The following is a 16752-nucleotide window of genomic DNA, read 5'->3' on the forward strand; positions in this document are numbered from 1 at the left end:
GGTTAATGCTTGTTAAAGCCCATCTGCATTGAAACCTGAGCAGCTCGTTGGGATCCTCTCTGGACCTCTAACCTCTCCCCCTCTCGGTCTGATGTCCTCCAGCTGCCAAAATTGCCCACACCCCGGCTGAAAATTAAAGTCTTTTTAAGGGCAGAACACCACTTTCCGATTTTTATGGACTAACCCACCAACAGCACACTGCCGTAAAAGTGACTTTGATAAACAGTCTGTAGTCAAACCTTTCACTCCTCTTATTTCCAGCTGGGACATGAAAAGGAGGTCCGACGTTTTCTAGTTACCTTGGGGGAAAAAAAACCCTTCCTCTCCCAAGTTGAAACTCCTTGGATGTAAAAAGCAACACTCCTGCCTTCAACTTAATGTGTGTGCCTTTATCTGCTTCCCAACTTTTCACAACATAATTAAGACATGAATCTTGGGCTTTACGATGATGCCATCTTGGACATTTTATAGTTGTTCATAGAAAGCCAGATGTGGTCGCACTAGGCGTAAAGAACAAAGCCCAAGTGCACCGGTTATTTCTCCTTCCTTCCATAAACATTTACGTAATATAGTCATATTTCCAAAGTAAACCGACCATTTACCAGAAATAAGGGACAAAGTAATGACTTGAGGAAATGCACAGGCTTGAGAGAACCCCAAACGGCAACCTCCAAAGTAACACGTTTCCAAAAAAATAACTTACATGAGTGTGAGTTTGTGAATGTGAGTGTTTACTGAGGGAAACGGGGGTGCTGGGGCCAACAGCTCTGGGAGGCTCGGGACTTTAATACACTCCGCATATTCTGTGAACGTCTCTCACCGTTTCCTTTCGCTGGGGGAACTCGCTCATGTTTAATGCCTTTTGAACAGCCACAGAGTTTTTAGAAAGAGTTACAGTGCCAGAAAAAAAACAGAAGATCAAACAAAGAGGGAGTGGTGGAGGAAAAGCTGCAGGACATCCAACTCTTTCTCTTGTGAGAGATGAGAAACATTTGTGCGGGTGTCTATGAATAGCAGCGCTTGTTTAATTCATGACTAGCCTCTTTTCCGCCGAGGTGTCGTCAAATTCAAACCCCAGCTGGCTGGAAATCTGAAGACCTGCTTTTCTAATAGGTGGACCTGATGTAAGAAAAACTGCTGTTTTCATCAGGATACAGTGATGCTCTCCCTCTAAAAGATTTAAGGGAATCAAATCAAAGTGTGGCAGCTTTTCAAACTAGATTACTAAAGTGAAAAGGTGCAGTGCTTGAAGGTGGAGTAATCACTGTTAACGAGCTATGGATGACACATTGAAAACACTACAGCTACCATTTGACACATGTTCTTGCGTTTGACTTGTGCATGTGAGGAAGGCTGCAAGGAATATTTGATTGTCACCCACACATGCAGTTCGAACATGACATTTTTTGCAAGCAGACAGGAGGGTGTCTCTCCCCTTTGTACATCAGAGTGTGAAGCGCTTGCTGTTCCAGAGTCAGACAGTAGTTTTCTCCCGTCAAAGCATGCCACAGCTGTGTGAATGTTCAAAGAGTGTGAAGGGGGAGCAGAAAAGGAGAGTGAGGAAGCCAGAGCAAGGGAGGGAGAGGTGCACCCGAGGCTCGTGTGTCATCTGACCTCATTTTAAGATGGACCTGTGAGGTTGTAGGGAAGGCAAGGGTGTAGCTTTCACTGCAACCTTTTCTTTGCTTCCTACGAAATGACAGGACGGGAGGGTACGCACAAAGGCCGAGTAAGATGTCTGCCTGGAAACCATCCGCGGAGAGATGAAAGAGCCCTGGTGAAGTCATGGTGCAAAAACGCAACGGGCAGAAATACACAGCTCCGTCTCTGAATAATGGCAGAGAGTATTTTACCAAAAGACGGAGAAAGCACGAGAGACAGGAAAAGATTTACAATGCCATCTTCTTATCTGGTACAGACAGCATCACAGTGTGCATTTTCTCATGCAGCAATGAGCTCACTCAAAATTTTATCCCAGGATGAAGCATCACCAGTCAAGTGTAAGAATGAGACAGAGAAAGACATATGAATAAAAAAGTAAGTGTAGTAAAGCGTGTGCCTAATTCAAGAAACAAATGCAAAATGCATGGGTCTATGGTTGCACAGAGGGCTCACTGACCTACCTCGACACATACATAAAGCATCAGGTCTGCTTTGTTGTCTGGTTCCCTACAGAGTCCATGATGACACATACCAGGACAAATAAAGCACTCACTATAAACACATAGACAGATATGTACCCACAGGTGCACAAGCCACATGCCACATGAACACATGCACATACACAGAATAGCCTTTCCTGCGTGGCGTCAGTCTGCGTTTACATATTTTTCAAATTCCAGAGGCAGTGAAAGCCCCTGTGTGTCCAGCAGCACGGGGGCCTCCATCTGCGCCACAGGAAGTTAACGGCCAAACAGCCGTGGGCCATCTCCTGCCAAGGCTGTTGTCCAGACCCTCGGGGAGACCGCAGCCTTTGCCCTCCATCCTGACCACACACACACACAGACCTCAGACCCCCGGCCACATGGTTCACAGTGAGGAAAGACAGGACCGTGGCCCCTCTGTCTGGGTCCTAACCTGGATGAGGACACAAAGCAGTGGCGAAAGCTGTGTCGTGGAATGGGGAGGATGCTGCGGAGATCCTCATCCTCTCTGACGCAACACCTGGAGGAAACAACCACAACAGAATATCTACTTCCTCTGGCACAGAGGGAGGGAGCTGGGGACCATTGTCAATTGTCAGACACAACACGGGCATTTCTATCTGTCGTCACCTCGCTAGATAGGGACAGGAAACACTGTCCTGTGCTCCCCAATCAACAGGGCTGCGATAGCTGGCTGCACCTGCACAGAGCAGCCTATTGTAGTGGTGTGTATCAGTTTTGTATTATTCAGTGTGTTTGTCCTCTGTGGGGATCGACCAGTGTGGGGTTTGTGAGGGCAAAACATATGATATTGTTGACTGAGGCTGGTAATGACTAATACTGATAACAATGACTGGAGTTAACATTTCATGTCACCCACAGAAGACTGATAAACTACAGCAATACCTGCCAGGAATAAAAAGCATTTTGAAGATTATTTTTAGGCAGACTGGAAATAGAGAGAGAGGCGGCTATGACATTCAACAAAGGTCCTACAGCTGCTGTTTAACCATTCAACTACTCCAGTCCTCCAGGTTCACATTTTTGGTATGAATCTGTCACTATGTGTGTCTTTAGTTTAGTTATAGTTAGCTACGGAAGCATATTCACTTGAGTAAAAAGAAATATTTGCCCTGTTTTTCCTGAATTAACAAGATAATAATCCTGTAAATAATTTTTTTCCCAGCAAAACTTTTCTGAGAATGCTGAAGTAATAATGTCTTTAATGCAGAGAAACACAGCAGATTTCTTTTTTTGAATAATCACATTATCAGATTAGTCATTTTTAGGAGAAATATGCCAAACATTCCCTTCTTCCAGTTACTTTAATGTGAGAATTTGATGCTCTTTGTCTTATGATGGTGAGCTACAGATGAGTTTTGGACTGTTGGTCAGACAAAGCAAGAGATCTAATGACATCACCTTGAGCTATAGAATTATAATGGGCCAGATTGATCAATACTGAAAATAATCAATTGTTGCAGCACTGCTGGGCTTAATAAACCTATTATTGTAGCTCATTAAAATGTAAAATAAAGAAAAAAGTGGGTCACCTCCACTGTAAAATGCTCCTGTAAACCCTGTTATTTCATGCAGAGACTGGTACAAAGTCTTCTTAACACTTGTTCACTCATTAAAAGTGTGTAATTCAACAAGGTAGGCAGCATGCACAGACTATGGTAGTAGCTAGTATATAAACAATGTATTCAAGTGTAATCCAGCCTGTACAGTTACAGTGTCTTTGTACAAGGCCATTTTCATGTTAAAAAAACATACTAATAATACAGCGATCAAGTTTGCCCCTCAAGACTTTTATTCTTGGCAGAGCGGAAAATCCATTTAAAAACAGATTTTAGACCGTGCAGCACTAAAATTCTCCATGGAAACCCAAAACAAGCATTTTTATGCCTTTAATACCCAGAGTAGTTTTTTGATCTAGTACACTGTAAAACGCACAATGAAATCTGTTTATAATAACATCAAGAGCAGCTACATCACATCATTCTCCCCAATAATAGCTACAGTGGAGTGGAAGGATGGAGGGAATAATGCAAGACAAACAGGAAGCACCTTCCTGCAGCAGATGTTACAGGACTAACCTGTGACCTCTTGTTGCACTGGTGAAAACAACCAAACACACCAACAGGCAGATTTTCTCCTGGTGATACACCTCGCTATAAAACACTGAATCAGTTCTGGAGGCATTTTGGTCAGCAATGGGCACAGGTCATGGGCCAGGAGCTTGATACTGAGTGGGGAAGCAGACTCCTGTGTGTCAGCGCAGACTTGAGAGAGAAAGACAATTTGTTTGGATATAAAAAACAACTTCCCCACAGCAGCTGCCAGACATAATCTAACACAACCATGGGCTTATTTCAGCCCCCTGCCCATCAGGAGAATCACTTCTTCAATACTGACCAGAGAGGTACAGTTTTACAAAATCTTCTCATGCAGCTCAGTTAGCCTGCCTCTGCTGTGCCATCCCTCTGTCAGAAATGATTAAAAAAAAAATACTGAAGTCTGGCTTAAACGCAGACTCAGAGGGAGGTTCAGACAGAGGACAGCAGAAAGGAGGACGGGGGTTTAAAGGGATTCAGTAGTTGGCATAGTTTGTGAAACTGGAACGAACGTAGTGAAAGGGAGCAGAGGAAGGTGAAACAGAGTGCGAGTACAGCAATGGCAGAGAACAAGATGAAGCTGGGGAGGCTGGTGAGGTTGTTTAACATAATTAAAACCACAGAAAATAACAACGCTGGCTGTGTAATGAGCTTCCCTCTCGGCTGTGGTAATTACTGTCTCCTAATACAGAACAATGCTGACCATAATGGGCTAATGCCGCTGGGTGAACTGGCTGTAGGAGAGGAGATGTATAATCGTCAAACATGGCTGGGTAACAGACCTCAGGTCAGCAGAGATTTCACTGGGTGATTACAGAGCCAATAAATAAATCTATGGAGCGACGAGCTTCACTGTTCGAGGCTGATTACAGGAAGATGTACAAGTCTGAAAAAGCGGCAGTAACAGAGGAAAGATCAATGATAGATCCACTTTTATACATTTCCACACTGTTACTGAGTACATGGTGTCATACATGCTGAACAAGTCACACATCTCAGCAGTACTGCAAAGTCTTTAATCTTGGTTTATGTGTCTAGAGGGCAAGAGCTGTGAATGATGAATGTATTACTCTGGGCCCAGAGGGTGCTTGTCTACTTAAAAAGTAGCTGTTGGAGATGTATGTGCAAGTTCTGGGCTCATTTTGTGGTTTTTCTTATTCCTCAGGTCATACAGTCTCCGATATGATATCACAATAGGTTCATTTCATCCCGTGCATTAAAAAACTTTCTCTAAAATTTTGCAAAAACTTCTTAGACATGGGGAGTGGTAGCAACGTTGGTGCCTGGATAAAAGGTAAATGTAAATTAGTACATAGAAACAGATTCAGCGAATACATGACAACACAGTCATGATGTATCATCATTGCATCGGCCATTGTAAGCTCCCTGGAATTCATCTGGGTGGCACACAGGGCTGCTACTAGAACTCTTCAAGAGCAAAGAACTGTAATATTAACTGTTCAAAACTCTCTATTTCAACAGCCCAGTGTGCTCTCCGTTATTATACATCTGTATATACAGTACGTTTTATTTTTCAGTGGTATAACAGCACCTGACTGGAGAATCAGCGACACTGACTGCTTATCTCTGAACCAACTCCCAGTACTCACATGACAAAAGTGGACTGAAAAGTGCACAAATTTGCATTTTCTTCTGCCATTATTCTGAAAATGTGCTTAAAACTTGTACTACATTTGGATGGAAACCTGACTATCGACACGAGTCACTGTGACGTTGCGCTTTCAACAACAATCACTTCAGGTGGACAACTGGCATTTGATTTCAATTGCAGAAATATGTGAAACTGGCAAACTTGTTTATTTCTGTGGTCATTTTCAGCCATAACTGTAACATTTAGAAGACACAAAGTTAAACATGGTGATCCAACCTATCTGAATTTTCTGCTGTACTTAGTTCATACACTACGTTGCTTTGCTAACGCCACTGATCAACCATATTGGCACAGAAGCAGAATATATTGCTGTGAATGGGGGCCGCAGCTAACCTATCTAAAAGGACGTGCTTAAAAACATCATAATCAGTTTAAGTGTCCGCTATATTTGGGATATTTTTTCAGCTTTACTTTAACAGCAACTCACCCATACTGCGCAGTAAAATTAATTTTGAGATAACCACTTCAGTTCCCTGTTAGAAAAGTTGCTTGGCGGGAAGGTAAGGCAGATAAAATATTCTATATAGCATACAATTAAACTGATACAGATTTTTTTCAGAGGCTAAAATCCAACAGCCTAAGGCAGCATTTGCTCAAAGCAATTTCATTTAATGTACATGACTCAAGGGTTTTCTACCCATAAGTTCATGTATATACACGTGATTTGGTATATTGAGATATTTCCAGCACAGCAGAAAAAAAAATAACATAACATATGATTATTTTTTCCTAAATGAGAAAATAAAAATAACTATCCAATACAGTGTCATTTTGTACAATCTTTTGTGCAGTGTTTTCAGCTTGCACAGACATACTTAATCCAGACTGATCAAGATTCAGATTGCGGGAATAATCAGCCATCTTTGTTTGTTCATCACAGTTTCAGACACAAAGACATCTCCAATTGAGACATCACCCAAAATTACTCTAAAGCATGTTTTCTTCATTCCCATATTTCTTTCAGGGACAATTTCAAAAGAAACCCTTTCGAGAAATATTGTTGTTGTGGAGCATTCTCCTTTGTGCGAACAAACATGCTCCTCCAAAGCCTGGGAGAACACCAGCAGTAGTATGGCACTTGGTTCGCATCCAAAATGTATGAGCCTGGATTCAAAGGAAGCGGGAAGCTCTAAAACATTCACAGGCTCCAGCGCCAAGAGCTGATGAAGCCACCAGCTCCGGTCCTACACTGTGCTGGCTCCATCGTAAAGAGTAAAGCCAAGCTCCGCAGGTTTAGCCAGGTACGGGGACCAGGAGGTTAACACTGTGCAGGCTGCCATGGAGACAGATCTAGCCTTTGAGCTCGGCTGCAACCCAGAGCGGATAGACGAAACACAGCATAACGAGGAACGCCGCCAAGCACAACAGAGAGCAAGTAAACTGGATGATAGAGTAAACTAGTGCTGATACAAACTACTGAAGGTAAATATATTCTCCCCAACCACAACTGGGCCCTGTGCAGGGGTCAGTTGTAGCCGGCTGACCCCATTCATTAGAAGATCAAACACAGTCGAAGGCCCTTGCCATTAAACACCAGTGGCCTTTTCAGCCTGTTTAAACCTGCTGGTGTGGCGGGGAGGAGCTCAGGGCTGATTGAGAGCTGCCTGATGTCACTCTGCCTGTGGCCCGTTGCTATGATGAGTTCATTCAGCCTCGGGACACAAAGAGTTAATGGCTGCTTGGATTATGCAATGGCATGCCAGACGCCTTTCTCCTCTCCTGCCCTCCTTTCTTCTCCCCCCTCCCCTTCAAACGGACTGAAGCCAAAATTAGGCATTCCTGCACGTTTCGATCAGATGCATTTGAATGCGGCGACGGCCCTACGCATGCTTTGGCACTGACGTGGGAACAAAACAGGGATTTCGCTTCGCTCTGGAGGCGAGCTTCCCCTCACCAGGGCCTCACACCTGCCCTGCGGGGGGAAAGTTGTTGTAAGGATTTACAACTGTCGGAGTGGGCGATATCTGCAGCATCAAACCGATAAAAACATCTGTATTCATCATTTTAAAAGTGAACATGAAACCATAGGTTATCACTAATAGCAGATAAGTGATCCTGCAACAGCAGATTAGACAGGGTTAAGGTTACAGACGGTGAGCAAATGTCAGCACCTTCATCTGATAAGAGAAAAATAATGCCATGTCACTGAAGGACCACTGCTACTAAACAAGGGGAAAGTGTTTTCTCACATTTGTCAGTCTCAATGTGGCTTCACGCCATTTCAGGCAATTTCATTTAACGACTAATCGTGGCAGAGCTTCTTACCACTTTATGCTGTTTGAGTTCTTAGAAGATATTCATTTCAAAAAGAAATGTTTTGGTTGAGATCATTTGTGTTTTGCAATGCTCAGTGAGTTTCAGGACTTAAGCTTTGGGAAATTACAAAGCTCTTCTAGCATACTATCCCACTGAAGCATGGCTGCAAGTAATTGGAAATACCACAGAGCAAATAAAAAAAACAAAAAACTCTGCAGAGCATAATACAACAGAGTCAGCAGCAGTGTTGGGTCAGGGTGCAAGCTAACCACTCCTCCAGACCAGACAGGAGACAGAGCTGTGCAGGCAGGCACCAAGTCAATAAACAACAGAGATCCCTCCAGACGAGACTGGCAACCACGAGGGGCAACGGACCAACTACGACAGGAAAGAGGGGAAAAAGAGACAGAGATCTACAGGGCCCGACTCCAATCACAACCACAGGGACCCTCGGCAGAGCCAGCAAGACCGCAAACACATGAGTCGATGCACATGCACTCTCTGTCGCACACACGTACACACAGCAGCTGAAATACATGGGTCATTAGGTGCAGTGATCATCATTTAAAGCGAGGAGCTGGATCCTCGCAGCCCTTTGTTTATTTGGCTTTATTGATGACATGGGGCCAACAGGGGCCGCAGAGGGCAGTGGTCATTATGAACTGCGGTTATTTTCCGGTCCGATCAAAGAACCATCGGGGAGATTCTGTCTTCCTGCACAAATCAGCAGGTATACGCTTCCTACACACATACCAAACATTTAATGTTGCAGCCTGGAAAATATAAGCCGACACAACATCTTATCATAACCATCTTTCTTTCATTAAATCTCTGCCGCGGGCTTGTGAGAGTGTTGTGTTTGGCAACCACTGATCCGTAACTTCAAAATGACTCCAATCAACACATTTTAGAGACACTGGGGAAAGAAATAAAAATAAAAATGAAGTTTAAATAAAGATTTTTCTGTCCCTCCACTGATTTATGTTAGTCATTATAACTTTTTCTGCACTCCCCAACTAACTACTACTTTTTGACATCAAAGGAAAGATGTAAGTGAAGGCATCAAGGCAACATGTTTCTGCCAAATGGAACATCACTCCTCATGCTTGATTAAAATTTGAGGACACAGATGTACATACATTTATAACAGCGTTGCCTGTTTTCAATTTAGCCAGACATGTATCTTCACTAGGCTCATTGCTCCCTCTCCTTCTCAAGATCTTCAAAGCTGGCAGACCTGTATCAATTTTGGGGTCACGCATGGGCTGGAGGACATAGAGCCAAGGAGACACAAGCGCATCAATTTAGAACTGACAAGGATCCCAAGTCTGAGATATTGGGTAGCCATGATTGAAACCTCTGAAAGACTGCAAGAAGATCCTCCCCTGGGAGAAGAGCCCTCTGCAGTGGAGTGAGCGCAAACTGCACATACCAACCAACTGGGTGGAAAAGAGGACTCTCAAGTTCAAAAGGCTTCACCTAAACATGAATAAACACGGCCTGATAAATGACCAGAAACTAGAGCCATGGGAGACCTTGAGAAATCCTCCCCCAGTCTCACAACTCGTGCTACCAGTCAATCTCTCTGATGTGCACAAACAAACTGAGAAGCAGATCGTTTTATTTAACTCTATTCATCTTTTTTTTCCCGCTCCAAGCTTTGTTTTGTTGTCACGCTCGAGTCTGAGCACAGCTAACTTCATCTAACCTTGAAACAGCACTCACAAATTAAAATAATGGCCAACAGTTCAGCCTTATACACAGTGAAGGTCTATAGGGGGGTTTAAAACATAATGTTCAATCCTTCCATAAAGGGCTACATGCATGTCATGTTTCACAGTATTTCTACATACATAGGAAGACAAATTGATGCTACATCTTACAATATAAACCTATTCAATACAACACAACAAACCAGAGCTGAGCGATACTCTTAAAATTAATATTACCATGAATATTTTCCAGAATCGGCATCTGTTAAGATTAAAGCTAAACAGATAATCTTGCCAGTGTAGATGTATCAGTATGAACTAACATATCAGCCAATAAATAATGAGAAATTAGGAAACAGAAATGTGTAACAGTGTCACCTTTGCATAGTTTGATAATGAGAGAGCACTGAAATATCATGCTCAGTACACGTTGGTCACAATTCTTTAAAAAACTAAATTGGAATAAGCACTTTATGGTTGTATGTCTCGGCAAACTGGTCAAGTTGCAGTCACAGTTTACATGTCTGCAAGAACACTGATGCTTCAAACACATCTTCAACCCGGCAGCACGGAAGATTTATACAATCTGCACAGTTTCAAGGTGGACACCAAAGAGTAGTGTCAGTAATTCAGTCTTTGACCAAATGTTTCCCCTTCTGTTCCTGAGTTATCACTTTGACCAAATGTTTCCCCTTCTGTTCCTGAGTTATCACGTTGAGTAATGGCCAGAAAAGTGTTTTGGCAAAACATTATGATGTCACAGTGAAGCTGACCCTTTGCAAAACATTATGATGTCACAGTGAAGCTGACCCTTTGACTTTTTGGATATAAATTCTCATCATGTCGTGATTTTGTCCTATTAGACATGTGTGTGAAATTTTGTCATAACTAGTGTATGAATTCTTGAGTTATGGCCAAACACATGTTTTGTGAGGTCACAGTGACCTTTGACTACCAAATTCTGATCAGTTGATTCTTGAGTGGAAGTTTTTGCCAAATTTGAGGAAATTCCCTAAAGGCATTCTTGAAATATTGCATTCACGAGAATGAGACTGACACAAAGTCACAGTGACCTTGACTTTGACCACCAAATTCTAATCAGTTCATTCTTGAGTCTAAGTGTACGTTTGTGCCAAATTTGAAGAAATCTCCACTAGATGTTCTTGACAATGGGATGCACGGATGGACAGACAACCCAAAAACATCATGTCTCTGGCCACAGCTGATGCCAGCATGGAGGCATAAAAAAATGTAAAAAAAATAAATAAATCTTTTTAAATCCAGCAGTGATCAGTCTATAATTAAAATAAAATGTTTTCAAACTGATACATAAAATAATCAAACTGATGTTCAAAGCAATGACTCTTCCTGTTATATAATACATGACTACACAATCCATTTTAAATTCAAAGTAACATTTGGTTTTTAACTGCAGCTTGCTCTGTAGCATTTATTCAGACAACAGAAACTTGTGAAAGGATAACATAAGATCATATCACGGCATGACTTCAGTTCAATAGCAGGAATTGTGTTATCATTCCAGCACTTATACCAACTATACCTCAAAAATACTACAGCCATGAATCACTGCCTTACTCTGCCGTAACAAAGCTGGATAAAGACATGACATTTTTACAGGGCTGTAATGGATTGCATTAGATGTTGCAATGAAGTGCACAGATGTTCATATAATATTCAACCCCTGCAGCTCTTCAGTGAAATAACAAACAATACATCAGAATCAGTTGATGTGGTGGGGTAAAAACAGGACAATGGAGTTGCGTTTTAAGGAAAAAAAAACAAAAACAATCTTCCTTAAAATGGTCTTATAATATGCTTAAACTGTAGGACTGTACAGTTACAGCGGTTTACTGCATCAACAGCTGTGCACACAGAAGACACCAATCTCATGCCATGCTCTGTCGTGTGATCCACTCAGACGTGTTCATTCCAACGGTACAATTTCATTTCTGCGATTGTTGTCCACCACAGGATTGTAAACCGATGTGTGTGTGTGCCTAATAGTAAACAGACAAATTCCACTTGACACAATATATTCTTGTGTTCATCCTTTCATCCCCTCTGAATCTGAGTATTCAGAGAATCAGGACCAGCGTGCATCCAAACAGCCTCTGGGCACAGAAGGGTTAATAAGAGCCAAGCGTATGGATTTGAAAATAAAGCAGCGGCAGGTGGGCACGCCAACAAAATATAAAGGAAACCCCCCCCCATGGTATCTGTACAGACAGTACAGATGCTGCAGATTAGCTTTATGTACCCTCTGATAAAGGCGGTGGAACCAACACTTAGTAAAACACTGGTTGATTCTTTAATACAGGAGAGCTTCTGCACAATACTTCCTGTATCTCTTACATTTCTGGGCAAAACACCATCCATTTGTTGAGCGAACAACAAATCCATTACACAAACCCAATAACACACACTGTGGTTTGCTACTCCTGCAGTTTGGTAACGGTGTCTACAGCAGGTTATGGAAGATACACAAAGTCAATAAAGTCTGGACTGAAATTTGATTGCACCCCTCTAAATCACCATGAGGTGAATACTATTTTTTGCACAGGCATCCAAATTATTAATGCGCCAGGAGAGCTAAAAATGCAGATCTTCTCCAGCTCCACCATGAGGGAGCCAGATCAAAGAGGAGGGTCTGAGAAGAGACGAGTGTGTGAGGATGTTACTTAAACATTTCACATCTATCTCAGCTCCTCGGCAGTGAGCCCAGTCACTTCTTCACATAGATACTCCAGGAATGTGATTGCCTTGATGAAGCAGCAGGGGGAAAGGGAATGAAAAACACACCGCGAGGCGAGGAGGAAGGTTGGAGGATGGGAGAGATGCTGCATTACCATTATGGACATTAACTCCATGAGTAGCTTTCATGTACTCAGAGATGCTGCAGGGGCAAGGCGCTGGTCAGCTACAAATAGAAACCAGATCAAGATAGAGAAAAGCAAATGGCATAACAGAGCGATTACTGTATACTATAAATAAAAAAGATCTGGGTAAATATTTGACCACAGCGCCCAGATCCTGCAGATCAGACAACCCTCTAGAAACATGGTGTGTTTGGTGTGGACAGCTTCATGTGGGGAGAAAAGCCACTCCGAAAACATTGTCTCGTTGGCCGCCATTTCTGGACTTTGCAGTGCTTCAACACATTCAGAAAGCCCCTTTAAAAATAGGACGTTTCTAAAGCAGGCTACAACGCGAGGCTGTCATGACAGTACCTGGCTTGGCTCTATTCATGAGTCGTATAAACACAAACCCATAGCAGCCTCCGTCTCCCCTGCTGCCTGCACACAGAGGACACATTCATCCCAAAGTGGGCACCATGAGGAGACTGAAGGGGGGCGACAGACACTTCAACTTAAAGGAATTTTTCAGCCACTCTGCCTATCAGGGCTGTGTTGAAGGCAAACACAATCTGTGCTCGTCTACGTTTCAGTCTGCATGTGGAGATCAGATAAAACTGACTCAGTTTTGACATGATGAGCGCCGAGTTAATGAGCCTGATCTTTGGCAGGATAAGAGCATTCCTCGCACAGACTAGGAAGAATCTTTTCATGGCTTTCTCTCACTCCGCAGCAGAGGTTATGAACTTTAACAGGCTTTGACAACGTGGGGGGGCTTTTTGCGTCATGTTAATTTTTCCTTTTTCCAGCTCCTCTCTTTTGGGGTGACACTCAGGCAGAAGCACGGTAACTGCTCTCCACCCGTGCATATGAATGGCATCCATGAAAGCATGGCACGCTGGGGCTCAGAGACAGTTCAAACATGCAATATGAATATGATAATCAGAAATGGCGTATCCAATGTGTTGTGTGAGGGTGGAAGAATACTCCTGGGAATACATAATGACATGGCAAGGCTGCCTTCAGTGATACATGGAAACCTACTATCCTGCTCCAGAGCATCACATTTAATCACTGTGGAACTACAGTAATGTCTAAACAATCGTTGTGTATACATTTCACATTTCTAGTAAAACTTTACTAAATGCTATGGATTAAATAATCTGCTATTTTGGCTGCAGAAGCCTGAATTTATTTCCCCTCAAACTGAGGTCAATGGGGGAGGGGTGCTCCTTTTCTCCACTGACCCCCCCCCCCCCCCCCCCACTGAAAATGTAGTTTAAACTCTTCAAATTTTAACTTAAAACAAGAAGATTTTGTGGAGTAATAAATGAGAAAGACAGCTGTAACTGTGACTTTGCTTCTCTGTAACAATTCTGTTAGGTCTGTCACTGTTAAAGACAAAACTAACTTGAACCAGCAACATTACATCCTTAAGAAAAAAGCATGGAGGTCAATGTCGGAGTGCTCCACAGTGAGTGTTAGTATCTTTTGTTTCACAGACTTAGTGTAAATCAATGGGCATGTGTGTGTATTGTGTGTTAGAGGTGTACATTGTCTTGTTACCAACCTTGGAGGCAGATAATACCGACGGCGTACATGGTTTCCACTGGTGGTTTTCTCCTGTTAATCACCGCGGGGTTCCTCCTGCCGTCCCTCCGCCGGCTCTCGCTCCCTCCTGGTAGCTCCATGACCGTCCTGGTCCTCGGCGGCTCCCCGGTGCTGTTCTCCGGCGGCTACGAGAGAGCCGAAGGGCGAAAGTGGAGCGTCGGAGAGATCCGTGCGTCACCGTGTGCGTGCAGGTAAACTAACCCCGCTACCTGCGCAGGTCCCCGGGGAAGCCAGACGGCCTGCTCACCTGGTTGTTTTGGAAACTAGCAGAAACAAGGCAGAAACATGTGGGGAGCGACGCGTCGGGTTTACAGGCCAGCCACACAAACGACTTAACGAGTTGAGACTGAGGAGACCCGCCGAAAGTTTAAGGCGAAGTTTAAACTTCCAGGTAGCTCACGGGACGGAGGGTTGGTGTGAAATTAGGCCGCAGTGGTTCATTACAGACCGGTGTGTGTATAGCCGCCGTCCGCCTGCGTCCAGAGCCGCCGACCGCCGGGCCAGTTCAGTCCTCAACGAGAGGGAGTTTCGCTCCGCGGTGTTTCCAAGTTGGCTTCCTCCCACCAGCCTGTGTGATTCTTTACACCAGCGTCAAGAAGTCGGAAACAATGTACGAGGGTTCCGGTGAGGATTTTCAAAATAAATGTTAGTATTCGTGATCACATTTCTTTTAAAACTGTAGCCTGCTTTCTAAGGTGGAAAACGTTTATTTACTTATTAGGTTTTTGTGTATCTATTTATTTTTTCGTTGTTCTATTTCAGTTTAGTTTAGTTAAATTTAGTTTGGCTCACTGTCTTTTCATGCAGTGTAAGACCATTTATATAGTCTGTAGTTTATATTTACATTTATATATCTTTTTTTTTTTTTAAATTGCGGCATAAACCTTTACCCTATATTCAACTTTCACATTTTACAATATGTAATATATATTTGAAATTATTCATACATTTTATTTTATTTTGTTTTATTTTTTTTTATGTTATTTGATTTTGTGTTATTTTAATTTATTTTTAATATTTCTATTTCAGACTCAGAATCAGGAATAATTTATTGATCCCCGGGGTAAAATTGTGATTCGTTAGAATAATAAAGTATAAAAGTAAGAATAATGTAAAAAAAAAAATAAAATAAATAAATAATAATAATAATAATAATAATAATAATAATGTGCACTGTGCTTCTATTTTCACACTAGTATATAAAATATGAAATATGTGTAACATGTTGAGTTTGTAAAGTCTGTAAAAAATATTTAAAAAAAAAATATGTGCCTTATGTTACATTAATAGCCTATGTATTAAACTAGTATGTAAAGTTTAGAAATATAAAAATATATGCCTTATGCTACGTAATAGAAACAAGAATAAGAGCTATATGTGCTTCAGAATAAGAACTACATATAATATTATTTTTTTTTATTGTAATTTATGCCAATTTACAGCTCGCTGTGCAAAGCTACCCACATGACTGACTGATGTTTACCCACACACCGTCTTGCTCTCTGGTGTCATCTCTGGGTACCTCCTCCTGCCACAGCTCCTCCTACAGGCCCGAGCTGTCACTGTCCCCTCCTGCTGCTGCTCTGTCACTGTCCCCACCTGCTGCTGCTCTCCCCATTCAGTCTATTATCTCAGTCAGACCCCTCCGTCCCTATAACAGGTCTAACTCTGTGAACAAATGTAACCTCTCAATAAAACACGTCAAACGGCCCAACCCCAACCTCCGCCAACTCCCCCATTCCTCACAGCCAATCGCACAGCAGCATTTCCTCAAACTGGCACTGCTAAACATCCGTTCACTCAACAACAAAGCACTCATCTTAAATGAATTCATTACTGACAACAACCTAGACTTCCTCTGCATCACGGAAACCTGGCACAAACATCTGGACTATTTTTCACTCAACCAAGCCACCCCCTCCGGATACACGTATATTGACCAGCCCCGTCTCACTGGAAGAGGCGGCGGCGTGGCCTCAGTCCATAAGAGAGACCTAAGAATCACCATCATATCCACTCCCTCCTTTCAGTCGTTTGAACACATTGCTTTTAAACTCCCCGGCCCCGCTCCCCTGGTCACTGCTGTTATTTACCGCCCTCCCAAGCCCAATCCATCTTTCCTCTCTGATTTCTCTGATTTTGTCACACAGCTCTCAGCCATCTCACCTTCTGTTCTTCTCCTCGGCGACTTCAACTACCACATTGACAACATTAACTGCAAACATGCCTCTGAATTTCTTGATCTACTGGACTGCCTCAATCTCACTCAACATGTCAACTTCCCCACTCACAATCATGGCCACACTTTGGACTTAGTCTGCTCCACCGGTCTCACCATCCAACAACTCTCCAGCATCAATCTCCACA

At 42.8% G+C, this 16752-nt stretch overlaps 1 protein-coding gene across 1 annotated transcript in view; it reads right to left on the minus strand.

Moving 5' to 3' along the window:
* Window positions 1-14946, minus strand: part of ptk7b (protein tyrosine kinase 7b) — an 86792-nt gene extending 71846 nt beyond the window's left edge. Inside the window, exon 1 of the mRNA XM_050070510.1 lies at window positions 14345-14946. Within this exon, the coding sequence (XP_049926467.1) occupies window positions 14345-14465 (121 nt within the window). The 5' untranslated portion in view covers window positions 14466-14946. The remainder of the gene's footprint in view (window positions 1-14344) is intronic.
* Between the last annotated feature and the right edge of the window lie 1806 nt (window positions 14947-16752).

The sequence above is a fragment of the Epinephelus moara genome, chromosome 19 (genome assembly GCF_006386435.1).
Source record: "Epinephelus moara isolate mb chromosome 19, YSFRI_EMoa_1.0, whole genome shotgun sequence".
NCBI classification, from domain to species: domain Eukaryota; kingdom Metazoa; phylum Chordata; class Actinopteri; order Perciformes; family Serranidae; genus Epinephelus; species Epinephelus moara.